Source organism: Gorilla gorilla, chromosome 1 (genome assembly GCF_029281585.2).
Source record: "Gorilla gorilla gorilla isolate KB3781 chromosome 1, NHGRI_mGorGor1-v2.1_pri, whole genome shotgun sequence".
Classification (NCBI taxonomy): Eukaryota; Metazoa; Chordata; class Mammalia; order Primates; family Hominidae; genus Gorilla; species Gorilla gorilla.
This window is the reverse complement of record NC_073224.2, coordinates 136,789,635-136,805,727: the sequence shown is the minus strand read 5'-3', so window position 1 is coordinate 136,805,727 and position 16,093 is coordinate 136,789,635. Positions and strand designations below refer to the sequence as shown.

At 35.1% G+C, this 16,093-nt stretch overlaps 1 protein-coding gene across 2 annotated transcripts in view; it reads right to left on the bottom strand.

Moving 5' to 3' along the window:
• The window catches only part of COL11A1 (collagen type XI alpha 1 chain), a 230,623-nt gene that overhangs the window by 205,101 nt on the left and 9,429 nt on the right, over positions 1–16,093 (bottom strand). For both annotated transcript variants that reach the window (XM_031002707.3, XM_055375041.2), the window contains exon 2: positions 307–474. In XM_031002707.3, coding sequence (XP_030858567.1) covers positions 307–474 — 168 coding nt within the window. The remainder of the gene's footprint in view (positions 1–306; positions 475–16,093) is intronic.

The window sequence follows — 16,093 nt, the reverse complement described above, 5'->3', positions numbered from 1 at the left end:
TATTATGTACAAATAAAGTAATGAAGTACTAAATGTTCAAATAAGAATATTTTCACAGAAATGTGATTGTGTTGAATTAAGACTGGCAATTATCAAATTTTTTGTTATTTTCATTACATTACTTTGGTGACCACAAGGTATTTGGTGTCTGATATATGAAAGAATTGCATTTTACCATATAATTGGGCATTATCTAACCTGATAAAAATACTAATTAGTAAAGAAATACTAAAAGTAGTTTTAGTAGTAACAAAAGTGTAATAATTTTTAGTAATAATAACAATAATAATAATAAAGTGAACATACCTGGAAATAACTGTTTTGTCGGGGCACTGAGTTGTGCTTGCTTTGAAACTCTGTAAGCAGTATCTGAGCCTTTAGAATTCTTTCTGTTTGTGCAAAATCCCGTTGTTTTTGATATTCCCTCTGGAGAACTGTGAAAATCTAGTGCTTTTAGTACATCAACTGGAGCAGCTGAAAAATAAGCAAACAATAAAAAACCAGAATTGAACAACGATCTGATATAACAATGAGTATTTTTAACACAGGATAGCATGTCATTTCATACTTTGAATCTATTTATCACTTGCCATGCTTCCATAACATTTAGGTGGGAGTTTGGGGAGTGGGGCAGCAGGTAGTAATATAAACCATAACAACATTCTCAAATTCAAAATATCTCAAATCTGGAATCAAATTATGGTTAAGCAACACAGAAGGGGTGTCTGTGTGTGTGTGTGTGTGTCTGTGTCTGTGTGTGTGTGTGTACATAGGCATATGTGCATCTGGAATTTAAAGTTTCCTATATATGATTTATAAACATTCATATGTATCTCAATTATAATTTATAAAATATTTAATAATTCCAAGTAATAACATTATGTAGAATTAAAGTGAAAGCCAGCATTTGTAAATATTTCATTTTCTAACAGAGTTACTAATAAACTATTCATAATCTAAACAGAGGTGATTTTGAAGATTCAAATGTACAATGGATGTTATATGTAAACTCTGTAAAATGTGCACCTACTTAGTCATTTTGTATACACAAGAGAAGTTGAAAGAAAGGTGTTAAAAAAAATAGGTAGCACAATACAACGCCTTTTTCAGTGCTTTCCTGAGTTAGTTATTTACAAATTATATACAGGTACTTATATATGCACACAAAGGTGTATGTATGTATCTATCTATATGTAATTTATTGATTTTTATTATCTCAACTTACCAGTCACTTCATGGATATTACTCCATACTTCATTATTTAGACTGAAAGTCCCTGGAGATGAGTAATTTAGTAATTGTGCCCCTCCACATTTTTTCTGTAGTCTTAGGGTATGTAAAACTAGGCTACTTTTTAGTGGAAGCATAAATTTCCCAAATCTAATTCATTGCAGGTACTTGGTAGCTACTGTGACGTGGTCAATATAAAATATGTTTGGAACCTTAAACTTTCCCTTTGTAAGTATGACCCATTTGTATAAACAGCTTTATCGGGTTATAATTCACATACCATACAAAACACCCACTTAAAAGCAAACAGTGGTTTTTGGTATATTGTACTATTATTATTTTTAATTGTGATCAATACATATAACATTAAATTTGCCATTTTAGATTTTTTAAGTGTACAATTCAGTAGCATTAATTACACTCACAATATTGTACAACTATCATTATCTATTTCTGAACATTTTTCATCAACTCAAACTTCATCACCATTATGCAATAACTCTTCATTCCTTCCACCTCCTACCCCCTGACAACCTCTTATATACTTTCTGTCTCTAGTTACTCATTCGAGAATTTTCATTTAAGTGGACTCATACAGAAGTGCCATATGACCCAGCAATTCCACTCCCACATATATGCCTAAAATAATTGAAAGCTGGGACTCAATCAAATATTTGAACACCAATGTTCACTGCAGCATTATTCACAATAGCCAAAAGGTGGAAACAATCCAAGTTTCTTTCAACAGATGAATGGATTAACCAAAAGTATCCAGCCATAAAAAGGAAAGAAGTCCTGATACATGCTACAACACGGATCAACCTTCAAAACAGTACACTACATGAAATACGCCATTTAGAAAAAAAAAACACTTTATCTTTTTTAGATCTTCAAGTTGTCTGGTCCATAATTACATATATATTTAAGTCACTAAGCAAGTCAGGACATGAATAATGCAGTTCAAGTATTATTTTAAAAACAGACTTTAGAACCCATATTACTCAATGTACAGTAAGTCCTCACTTAATATCCTCGATAGGCTCTTGGAAACTTCGACATTGAACAAATCAACTTTAATGAAACCAATTTGACCATAGGCTCATTGATATAAACTAGAGTTAAGTTCCTACAGTCTATTTCTGATCACAAAAAACACCACCAAACTTCTAAAGACTGAAAACACTTTTCATATTGAACATTGAACTAAATGTGAGCTATACATACATTTAAGAAAGATTAATGAAAAATGAAATAATTATTTATCCAATTTTTGGTGAATCAGTGAATGACGGTGGTCATAGTAGTGCTGGGTTAAATTAAGGTATAAACGTTTGAAAAGTGAAAATTGTAAGGAGCATGTCCTCCCACCATGCAGTTCAGAATCAATCACAAATATGATGAGCTCTGAGTGCTTTTGTACTGCATTATTTATTATGTGCATTTGGATAATTATGGTAGAGTTTACAGTTTTTATTTGATAACAATTTGTATTCATTCATTCATTTGTTCATTCATTTCCAACCTGCTTATCCCAGTTCAGGGCCCCAGATGGCTGGAGCCCAACCCATACGTGCAGGACGCAGGGCGGGAACCAGTCCTGGATAGGACACCATCTCATGGTAGGCACATATACCCACTCAACCAGACTGGGACCATTTAGAGACAGCAATTCTCTGTACACATTTTGGGGATGTGGAAGGAAACCAGAGTGCCCAGTGAAATCCTACGGAGGCATAGGGAGAACATGTAATCGCCACATAGTGGCCCTGACTGGGAACGGATTTTTTTTTTTTTCTTATCAACATTATCACTGAACGAGTTGAACAAAACAACAGTATTTGAGGACCTGCTTGACTTATATTCTATTGGCTTCATATCTATATTCAAAAACAAGCAAAACTTTCAGAGTAGACCATATGCTGGCCAAATATCATTCAGCATGCCTGAGATATAAAAATTATAATGATGTTCGAGAACATTTTTTTGCACTAGTCCTGCTTGCAATGGCTATGTTTTTAAGCCAATAGGATATCTGCTTTATATGTGTTCTTTTCTCTTACCTCATAACTAAGAAAATGCTAATCATAATAACTGCCAGGGAGAGCCTAATATGTGCCAGTCTCTGGACTAAGTTCTTTACAGGGATTAACCCTCACAAACCATGTGTTCTTATCCCTCCTGTGCAGATTGAGATTTGAGAACCAGAGAACAAACTAAGATTACTCTTAAGATCTGTGTAAATACCAACTCTATGCTCCTTCCACTTCACCACTCACCCAGCTATACCCCAAAATAAAAACTCTGCAAAAATAAACTTAAAACATACATATAGTATGTTTATGTTATTTGGGCCAGCTAATTGATTCCTGATGTTCATATTTATTTTAAACTAAACTCATTACTTGTTCTAGTATATAAATGACTCTGAAGAAGAATGTTTCTGAAAACCACAGCATTTTATCTGCTTAAATTATCTTATATTTTTGCTCTGAAGCCATTCTCCAAAGTAGAACTGAATAAAGACTTGAGGATAGACATGAACACATCTATGAAGACTGTAATTTTTCTGAAAAGGAAAAAAAAATGCATCCCCACTGTCATAATCACAATTGGGCAGAGGTAAATAATACATAAAATGGACCACAAAGTCTACAACGTATCTATTTTGTTTGTTTGTTTGTTTGTTTGTTTTTGAGACGGAGTCTTGCTCTGTTGCCCAGGCTGGAGTGCAGAGGCGCGATCTCAGCTCGCTGCAAGCCCCGCCTCCCAGGTTCACGCCACTCTCCTGCCTCAGCCTCCTGAGTAGCTGGGACTCCAGGCGCCCGCCACCACGCCCGGCTAATTTTTTGTATTTTTAGTAGAGACGGGGTTTCACAGTGTTAGCCAGGATTGTCTCGACCTCCTGACTTCCTGATCCGCCCGCCTCGGCCTCCCAAAGTGCTGGGATTACAGGCGTGAGCCACCGCACCCGGCAACAACGTATCTTTTAACACCATGACCTTATCCAAGTGTTCACTCCTCAAAAAACAATACAAGTAGAGACATATAACAAAGGTATCAACCAAGCCTTTTTTTTCCCAAAAAGGCATTTCAAGTTACAAACAAGTAAAACTCCACTAATTAAGTCCTGAAGTTTATTTTATTTCAAGTGAACTAAATAATGAATTAAGCTACTTTGAAATTCTGCCTGTTATTTGATCTCATAATCCTCATAGATATTGCATTTAATAAATTGTCATTAAATGGATTCTACTGTTTTATACACATACATACATATATGTGGGAAAGCTATTCTTTATATTTTGCTAACTGCAACTGTTCAAAGATTAAAAGAAGTAATTTTATGGCTAAATATGATATATGAAAAAAGTAAAATGTCCATATTCAAAGCAATTCTTAAATGACCTTAATATTTTAATTATCTCTATGTTGCCAACTGCTGGCACAAACCATGTGTATGCAATTCAGATGTATCCAATTCAGCACAATGGTTTGTTCAATTATATTTTCCTGTCCTTTATTGAATACCTATAGGTTTATTAAACGGGAGAATAGAATATCAGAGCCCAATGTGCTACTAAAATAGCCACTTAACTGGGTTCCATACTTTTTCCCATCAATCTTCATTCCACCAGCTTGATTAAGCTTCCAAAAATCCATGTCTCATGTCACTCTGATGTTTAAATTCCTTCAAAGAACCCCATTGACTCTCAGATGATTTCCACATTCCTTGAATATACAACTTGGATATCTGGACACTCCCACTTATCCTACCACTCTAAGCTCACTGAATGTACAGTCTTAGCTCTCATGAGTCCCTAATTCTGTCCTCATTCAGTGTTCTACCATACTAAACTCAGTCTTTCCAGAATCCACCATGTTCTCTGGCTTGCTTCTGGGCCTTTATAAACCCTACTCTCTGCTTCAAACACTTAGCTCCACCTTACCTGAAGGATAAGAATATACCTGATAATGCATCTTCTGCAGAAAACATTCTCTGTCTCCCTAAGCTGGGTGAGATCTGCCAACCTCTATTATAGCACCTTTCATACTTTTTTAAAATTATTTGCCTTGTCTTTGCCAATTTTTGCAAACTAGTAAGGAACAGGTATACACACACAAACACACAGAGATTATGAAAATGTTGGTTGAATGTGAAACACGATAATGTGAAAATATATGGAAGGAACTTCCTCTGAAATCCTCAGGCTATCTAGTGTCGAAATTAAATTTTTTTAGGTCCTAATATGTACTTTTTATTGTATTCTATTGAGCTCTTAAACACCACCACCCTTTCACTGATCAGTTTGATCCCAAGTCTTTGATCCTTTCTCCCTTGTTGCCTTCACCATCCATATAGATTACTGATGAAACATATCATAATACTTTGATTGTTTCATCTCTAATTCCTTCTCTAAGCTTCTTTGCACACTCCCATGACCAGTAGTGAACCGCATCATTACAGTGTTAAAGAGCAAAACTGCTTCTTAAGTCCACCTCTGCCTCTTAGCATCTGTGTGACTTGGACAGATTACTTAATTACTCTGGGCCTCCGTTTCTATATCAGTACAATGAGAATAACAAAAATATTTACTTCAAAGAGTTTTTTGTCAGAACCAAATTGGTTTTTGTAACAATGCCTTCGAATGATGGTGGGGAAATCTGTGCCTGTGGGTATAGGCCTCCCATAGACCTCCTTGCTGCCTATTTTTATATGGTACATGATATAAGAATAATTGTACATTTTAAATGTTGAAAAATAAAAGGACAATATTTTGTGACACATGAAAACTATATGAAATTTAAGCTTTCATAAAGAAAGTTTTTATTGGAACATGGTCACACCCATTCATTTATATAATGTCCATAGCTGCTTTTCTACTGCAACAGAGTTGCATAGCTGCAACAGAGACTGTGTGCTCACAACAATTAAAATATCTACTACCTAGTCCTTTTAAGCTGACTCCCTAGGGATAAATAGGAGTCCCTCAATGAAGAAGAGAAGGAAAGAAACAGCAGATATGGTAGCACAGATACAAAGAGAGTAAAGAGTTCAAGGAAACCAGCCATGCTTGCCCAAGGAGACATCGACACTGAGAAAATTTAGCTCTCCAGATTATCCCTGGATACACCATGGCTGCTGAGGACCACTGGAGAAAAATCATATCTTCATCATGCATTCACTGCCACAAACTCCAAGAGCCATCTCCAATAAAAACTATCGACTCGCCCATCCTGACATTTATTACTAGAACTGGAATAATTTTCAGTTTCTAAAATGTACCTTGCTGTCTTTATCTGTAGATTTTTTCCAGTCCTTCCTCAATTGGTTAAGGACAGTTGACTTATTTTTCAATCCTGTCAATAGAATCATCTGAAGAGTTTATAAAACCTATGAATGCCTGGAACCCACCCCAGAACTAATAAACTAGAATGATTGGGTACAGACATCCATATTTTTTAAGTTTCCCAGATGAGTCTAATGTGCAGCCAGGGTTGAAACTTGGTGGCTTCAGACCTAGTCAACCTTTTAGTGTAAACCTAAGCATGCCTTATTCTAGGAGATTTATTCTTAGCTCATCCAAGAAGATGATGTGACCTCTTTATATGATCCCAGTGTCTTGTATTTCCCCTTAGATCACCCTACACTATTTTGTTTGCTTGCTTAATTATGTCTTTGGATCTAGGCTGTATGCTCTCAGGCACAGCATCTGTCTAAATTATGGTCATGATTTTCTTGTTACATACTCACATCAGCTAATATTTCTCTCTCTCTGTTAAGCATGTAATTTATTGTTTAACATCTGCCTCCCTTGATACACTGTAAACCCTCTGACAGTGAACATCAGTGCTATTGATATTCACTATCAAATTGCAAAGACATAGCAGCTGAAGCACAGTAAATAATCAATGGAGAAATGTTTAATGGATGAATAAATGAGTAGCCACAACCTGTCTCATAGTTGAAGCATTTTTCCTACCAGTTTGAGATGGGAAACGAAGAGGATTGGAAGTGACCTTTACCAAGAACTTGAAGAGGTTTCCAAGTTTGTTTGTTGCCATTGTTTGATTCAGGTGTGGGAAGAATATAGGTGTGAAGCAGCGCGGTGGCCCACGCCTGTAATCTCAGCACTTTGGGAGGCCGAGGTGGGTGGATCACGAGGTCAGGAGTTCAAGTCCAGCCTGGCCAACATGGTGAAACCCTGTCTCTACTAAAAATACAAAAATTAGCCTGGCATGGTGGCATGCACCTGTAATCCCAGCTACTCCAAAGGCTGAGGCAGGAGAATCTCTTGAACCTTGGAGGCTGAGGTTGCAGCGAGCCGAGATCACACCACTGCACTCCAGCCTGGGACAGAGCAAGGCTTTGTCTCAAAAATAAATAAATAAATAAATAAATAAATAAATAAATAAATAATAAAATAAAATAAGTAACAATAATAAAGTAGCCTTCCTTATGTAGATATTTTCCCAACTTCTTGAGAGTCACTTATTCTCAACCCGTACCTCACATCACAGACTATATGTGAGGCATACCATTATGGAACTAATAAAAATAAAATAATACAGAAGAAAGTTCTCAGCCATCTTCCACTCGGTCAAAAAACCAGTATTGCTACTATGAGCATGTGGTAGTGAGATGTAGGACTGACAAAAGAGAAAAGGATAGAAAATTGATTATTTCTTATAATTTTCCTACTACTAATATTCTGCTATATTTCAAAATCATGATGGCTCTTAAGAAAGAGTCTAAAAACTGGGACATGTCAAGCCTATAAACAACAATTGATAACTAGTTTCCACAGTAAGAACTGCCCAATAACTAATCCAAATTCAGTAGTTATTATTTCTATGACTTTGGATAAGCTATTTACCTCTCCAAGAATTAGTTTTCTCAATTTAGCCTCATTTTGAGAATTAAATGCTGTAAGAAATTTTAAACATAGTATGGTGTCTAATGCATAATACATATTCAATAAAAATATTATCTAAAATTATTATTCCCTGAAAATGTCTACCTTTCTGAACATCTTTAATACCATCCACATTTCCCTAGAGCTATAATTAAATTGATTCCTGTTATCTGCTTCCTCAGACTACCTTGGGAAAGTTCTCTGCAGTTGAGTAGAATACTAAACAGTTTTGATCTCTAATGTCCATTCAAAATCATCCATAAAAATTATGTACTGATTAGCAATCTCTTCAGCATGTTCATATTGTATTCCAGATGCAAACAACCTCAGGAGGTTTCCTGGAATTTAGCTTAAGCAACCAAATAGATCTTAAATATATATTTTCATGCTCAGCACTTCATTACCCCCCCAGTAGTACAAACAGACATTAATACACTGATATCATTAGCATTTTTCTCTTTTCATTATTTTTTCTTTGCATTGCATAGAAATTGATATAACTATAGCTTAAACACAGCAGGCCTCATCTAAGCTATTTATTAAAGATTTAAAAACGTAATATTGTAGACCCTTTCCTCTGACACTGTTCTTTCATTTATTGTAAATACATATATTCCACATACCAACCATGAATTATGTATGAATATAAAATATTAGAAAATTAAGCACATTGACTTAAATACTCCCATATTTGAAAAGATACAGAAGTTCACATTTAAATGATGATGTGACACAAATAATGCCAATAAAAATTACATAAACTTCCTACCCTCAATAGAACCTTTTTTGGATGAAATTACCAGATGTTTGACTTGTATGCTACAATCTAATCTTCGTAGTCAACACAAGTGCAAAATTAAAGAAATAAACTACTTAAATACATTAGTAAATTGTAAGATTATATATGAAGCCCTTACAGTTGTATAGTTTACATTAATTACTACAGGACATGGGAAGTGTTCCATAATACTATTTAGAGTTCAATTTTCCCCGAAGGGTTTTATAATCAACTAAGATGTATTCTCATTAATAATGCTCTGTTTACTTAATATATTTCTCCACATAAACACTAATATACACACAAATACTACAAATAAACAAATGTTGGCATAAAATGGCTTAAGATTTTGATAGGCACTTTGAAAAAAACTGTGTATTTCATATTCAAACAGTGAAGAACACCAAACTGAGAATGACATAATAAAGACAATGTATATCAGTAACCTGGAGTTTTAGGAATTTTAGAGTTAATTTCATCAAACCAAACAAATAACAAGCCTATTAGTACTACCTTTTCAGAAAATAGAAATCCAGTGAACACATGTAAATGTATTTTCTTACAATTCCAGGAAAATTCCAGTTTAAAACAAAATGAACTGCATAGTGAAATTCATAATTAGAAAGGTCAATAAAAATACATAGTAAAATATTCTGAAGTGTAATTAATGAAAAAGTGTGACTTCCAGCAAAATCAATTGTATCAGCATCCCACTGTTGCCTATTTATAATTCTAACCTATTTAGGGATTGAGAGAAATAGTTGACCCTTGAACAATACTAGTTTGAAATGTATAGGTCCAGTTATGTATGAATATGGTTCAATACATAAATTTAAAACACATTTTTGGAGATTTGTGACAATTTGAGAAACCTTCCAGAAGAACAAAGTAGGCTAAAAATATCAAAAACATTAAGAAAAAATTAAGTGTGTCATGAATGCACAAAATATATGTAGATACAAGTCTTTTATGGTTTACTACCATAAAATAGATACAAATAAAGTACAAAAAGTCAAAATTTGTCAAATCTTATGCACACAAACACAGATCATACATGGCACCATTACACAAGGCACCATTCATAGTGGAGAGAAATGTAAACAAATGTAAAGATGCAGCAATAAATGAAAACTGCATAAGATTAACTGTAGTGCATTCTGTACTACCGTAATCATTTGTTAGCCACCTCCTGTTGCTATTGTGGTGAACCCAAATGTGGCAAGTATCTGCTTAAGTATCATTTCCACATGAGCAGTGGATCTCTCTAGGAAATTGCCTATCTCTGTAAAAAGTGATCTCTCACGTTTCTCGTGTGCTTTTCATCACATTTAGTGCGATATTGTAAACCTGGAAAAGCACCAGGGAACCCATCTGAAGTACCATTAATGTTTCACATACTCCCAAGAAGCAGAGAAAAGTCATGACACACACACAAACACACACAAAGTTGAATTGCTTGATATGTACTGTAGATTGAGGTCTGCTGTGGTTGCCTGCCATTTCAAGATAAATGAGTCCAGCATAAGGATCATTGTTCCAAAAAAAAAAAAAAAAACAGAAAAAGAAAAAAGAAAAGAAAGGAAATCCATGAATCCATCACTGCATCTATGCCAGTAAGTGCAAAAGCCTTGAACTTTTGCAAAACATCCTTTTTAAAATCTTATATTGAAAAGGCAGCTTTATGTGGGTGAGGGTGGCTATGAGAAAGCCATTATATAATTATGAAGTTCAATATGATTCAAGAAAAAGTGAAGTCATTATATGACAACTTAAAGCAAAAGCAAGGTGAAGAATCTAAAGCTGAAGAATTTAATGCCAAAAAGGGTGGTTCGATAATTTTAGAAAGAGGTCTGCTTTAAAAATGTCAAGATAACAGGAGAAACACCTTTCGTTGATGAACAGGCAGCAAACCATTTCCCAGATACCATTGGAAAAACCACTGAGGAGAAAGAATAGCTGCCTGAACAGGTTTTTTCATGCATATGAAACAGCCCTATTTTGGAAAAAAAAAAATCCACAAAGTATATTTATTAGTAAGAAAGAAAAGTGAGCACCAGGATTGAAGGTAAGAAGAAATAGGCAAGTTCTACAGTTGTACAAATTCAGTCAGGTTTATGAGGAGGGCAGCCCTTATCTATAAAGTTGCTAACCCCAAGCCTTGAAGGGAAAAGATAAACAGGAATGCCTGTCTTTCGGTAGTACAACAAGAAGGCTTGGACAAGAACCCTTTTTCTGGAGTGGTTCTGTCAATATTTTGTCCTTGAAGTTGGAAAATACATTGCCAGTAATAAACTGCCTTTTAAAGTTCTTTTGATATTGGACAATGCCCCTGGCCACCCATAACCCCATGAATACAATGACAAAGGTGTTCAAGTGGTCTATTTGTCCAAAGTACATCTCTAATTCAACCTCTGTGTCATGGGGTCATAAGGATCTTTAAGGCTCACTCACATGGTACTGTATGGAAAGCACTGTCAATGCCATGGAAGAGAACGCTGATGGAAAGAACATCATGAAAGTCTGGAAGGGTTACACCACTGAAGATGTCATCATTGTTACAGAGAAAGCCTTGAAAGCCATGAAGCCTGAAGCAATAAATTCCTCCTGAAGAAAACTGTGGCCATATGTTATCCATGGCTTCACAGGATTTGCAGAGAGCCAATAAAGGAAATCAGGAAAGAGATTGTGGATATGGAAAAAAAATGTGGAGGTGTGGGGGCAAAGGGTTTCAAGATATGGATCTTGGAAAAATTCAAGAGCTAATAGACACCACACAAGAGTAATTAGCAGAAGACAACTTGATGAGGATGAATGCTTCCAAACCAGTGTCAGAAGATGGGGAAGAAGAAATAGAAGAGGCAGTGTCAGAAAACAAATTGACATTAGACAATCTGGCAGAAGTGGTCTGATTATTCAAGACTGTGTTTGCCTTCTTTTATCACACAGACCCTTCTATGATATGGTAACTAAAATTAAAGCAAACAGTGGAGGAAGGATTGGTACCATATTAAAACATTTTTTAGAGATATGAAAAAGCAAAAAGTCAGACACCAATTACAATGTATATCCCTAAAGTTGCATAGGTGTGTCTGCGTCTCCTGCCTCCCCTTCCACTTCTTCTGCCTCTGCCATCCCTGAGAAAAGATCAGCCCCTTGTCTTCCTCCTCCTCCTCAACATGATGATGATGACGATAAGGAAAATCTTTATGATGATTCACTTACATTTAATGAATACTAAATATATTTTCTCATCCTTATGTTTCTTAAGAACATTTTCTGTTCTCTACTGTAAGAATACAGCATAAAATATATATAACATACAAAATATGTATTAATCAACTGTTTATTTTGTCAATAAGTCTTCCCATGAATGGTAGGCATTAGTAATTAAGTCTTGGGGGAGCCAAAAGTTATACATGGATTTTCAATGCACAGGGAGTTGGCTCCTCTTACCCTTATGTTGGTCAAAAGTCAACTCTACATAAAATACATGATTCTGAATTTATCTTCGATTAAGGGCAATACTACTTTCTAGGTAGCCATCACCATGGCTCTCTTAAACCAACAAAACAAAGTACAAAATGCGGTTACCATTTCTACACAGCTGTCATTTCTCAGAACACCTGAATTAACATGCATAGTGTCCATCAAATAAGAAAAAATGCTTTACTGTGTAGAATTTGGCTCTTATATTGACTATACTATGTATGTATGTTAATACTGCATAAAATTGAGTAACAAACTATGGGAATTATTGGATATAGATGACCTAGATGCTGCTAACATCTAAAAGCTTAAATAATTTAAGGCAACATTTATACTCTAAAATTATCTAATTTTACATTTTACATAGAAAACTAACACAAACTCAGTATCTTTAAATGCACCACCATTTTCTATATGAAAAATATTTGATTAGTACTAAGGAAAAAATGAATCAGAAAAAAGATTATAGGGAGGGTCGCAAAGGCCTGGAAAAGAATATCAAATAAAAAGAACAGGCAAGGCCTCAATGAGAAAGTGATATTTGGGCAAGGTCTAGAAAGTTATAGGAAGCTCCTCTATCCTGCTATTTTTGCAGAACAGAATTCTAAGCAAAAGGAAAAACAAGTGCAAAGAACCCGAGACAATAGTTGGCCCAGAATGTTGAAGGAAATGCAAGGAGACAAATATGTCTCAACAAAGGGATCTTTTTTCAAAAAATTATCCCCCATACCCACTTCCTAATATTTTGGCTCTCTTTCTTGCTCAAGTCCCTTCATTTGTACATTGGATATTTTCTCATGTAAATTTGTGTAACAGAAAATATTGTTCAGTTTGGATAGAGAGCATGGAAAGTTAACAACAACAAAAAAAAGATAGCTGAACTTCAGATTGAAGAAATTTAGTTCTCTGTAAAGTTAAACTCTGTATTATATAAAAGCCAAAATCTTTCTATGTACTCTATGTGAATATGTGAATACTGCTATAAAAAAGATTGACTGCATGGACAAAACAAGAGTGAAAGAGTTGTGGTCAGAGAAGTAAAAGTGAGGATACACTGATAACAGGCTGTATAGGTCCTGTGGAATGTTCAGGAGACTGGATTTTATTCTAAATGAGATTTAAAAACCATTGGAAGGTTAGGGGAGAAGGATGACTTGAATCAACTTTTTTTTTTTTTCAGACCAGTTTTAGGTTTACAGAAAAATTCAGAGGAAGGTGCAGATAGTTTCCATTCATTTTATGCTTTCAGACCACTGGGTCTGCTGTGTTGAGAAGAAACTCTAGGCGCACTGGAGTGGAATCAGGCAGCAGTGAGGAAGTAACTGCAATTTTCCAGATATAAAATGTTGCTTTCTTAGACTGAGACAGAAAGTAAGGGTCAGATTCTACATATATTCTGAAAGCGGAGCAGATAGGAGTTGCTGATAGGTAGAAAAGGAGATAAGAGAGAAAATGAGTAAAGCTTAGTTCAAGATTTGTAGCTGGAACATCATGATTGATTGGGTTGCCATTAAGTGAGATGGAGAAGGCTGTGAGAAGAACAGGTTTCAGGAGAGGAGTTCTGCAATTCAGTTTTGGGTATACTAAATGTGAGATGACTTAATAAATACTGTTAGAAATCACTGAGTAGGCAGTCAAGTATGCAAGTCTGAAGTTCAGGGTAAAGCAGGATAGAAATAAAACTTTAGGAGTTGACAGCCTACCAATGCTATCCAGAGCTACAATTAATCAATCAATGACATGATTACTTTAAAATTCTATTTGAATAATTTCCACTGAAAGAGAACTTTAAGACTTAAAAAAATGCTGACAATAAACAATTGGTCATCTCAAATAATCAAAATAGAGATCATGACCTCATATATTAATCCCAAGAAATAAAAATCATTGTTTGCAATTTTTGTTCTAAAAGCTGATATACTTTGGGTAATAACAAGAACAGTCACATAAGGTTTAGAAATGCTAAGTTATGTTTTTGTCTTATAGCAGATTTTATTTTAACATTTTTCTCATACTCCCTTATAAAGTGGAAGTTTACTTATATATTTTGCAAGACTACATGACCATAGCTCCATATAAAGTGTGACTTAAATGTACTAATTACTGTTGAGAACCCCAGGTGACTTGACAGTAGGGTTGGCTATTCCAGAAAAAACAGCATGGCCCCAGTTCACTGACTGTCAGAGGATCCAATGGTAGGAATCAACTGGGACAACCTAGTTATGTGTTGATATCGAAGTATGCACTGACCCTGCTAACTTGGCAGTTTCCTTGTACTTTTTAATTAGTGACACGTTTCCATGCTATGCAGAAAAATCTATCTTTATGATCTTGTGTTATGTGTCCCCCGCCTTCTTCCCCAGCACCATCTCATGTTTTACCCCCACTGCTGCTTCTCCAGACATACTGCCATTTTTCAAGTCCTTTCTTCAAGTCCCTTATGGTGTCATCCTCCCTTCATAAAGGCCTTCACATCACTTCCTGGAATGCTCTTTCCTCTTCACTTTAGTTAATTATTCAATACTCAATTGGTACTTTCTCAGGGAAGTTTTCTTTGACTTTACTAAACTTCTGTTTTGTATTCTCCAGGAACCATACACCTCTCCTTCAAAGCATCTAGCATAGCTGTAGTTTTATATTTACTTGTACCACTATTTGATTAATTACTGTCTCCTCAAGTAGACCATAATCACCACGAGGCCGGATTGTAACTATCTTTGCCCACCAACTACCTTTAGCATATAATGAGCTTTTAACCTGTACTTGTCGAACGTGGCAATGAAATGAATGAATTAGTTTAGAATTTAGGAAAAGCATTTAATAGGGATTTAATAGATATTTGTTGGATAAGTAAATGAATGATTACATGTATTAATTAGCTTTTCACTCCATGAGAATAGAGATCGTCATATTGTCTGTGTAGCCACAGCACTTAACACAGTGATTAACATAGAAGATAGTCATTTAACCTTTACGGTTATTGAACAGACTCAATCCTGAACTTTTTTATATCATAAAAGTTTGATATCATAAAAGTCAGTCCTCTTGACTTTATTGAAAATATCTTGCTTATGAGTTCATTCATTCAAAAAATATTTACTGGCTATCTATTTTCCTCTAGATATGGTGACAGATGCCAGAATGTTTTGCATCGGTGAAAAAGATGTATTTCCTGCTTTCATTATACCATCAAAAATATTTTGAGATAAGTATTTGAGTTTTGGATAAGTACAGTGTGCTTTATAATGTTATGCAAGGCTAACTACCCCAATCTTCAATGCTTGAAGAAAGTTATTTCTAGAGGGAGACAATATCTAAATCTCAGGCAAAGAGGATTTTTACTTTCAGAAATAACAAAGTGGGAGAGTGCTTAGGGTAGAGGTCATAGGTTGGCTTAGAACCAAAACAGAGACTGATAGTCTCAGGAAATCACAATAATTTCAGCAGAAATTGGTTCAAGATACTTCCATAGACATTGAGAGTAGGTGATACATACACATAGCTATATATCACATCTCAGGCGGTTAGGTTATGGACAATCAAGTCATTAGCAATGTCAACAACGCCCTCACTTCATTCAGCAAAGTTTTATCAAATGCCTACTATGTGGTGGATTCTGTTCTAGATGCTTTCTGTTCTAGATGGATTCTGTTCTAGATGAAATAAAGCAGATAAACGTACCTAT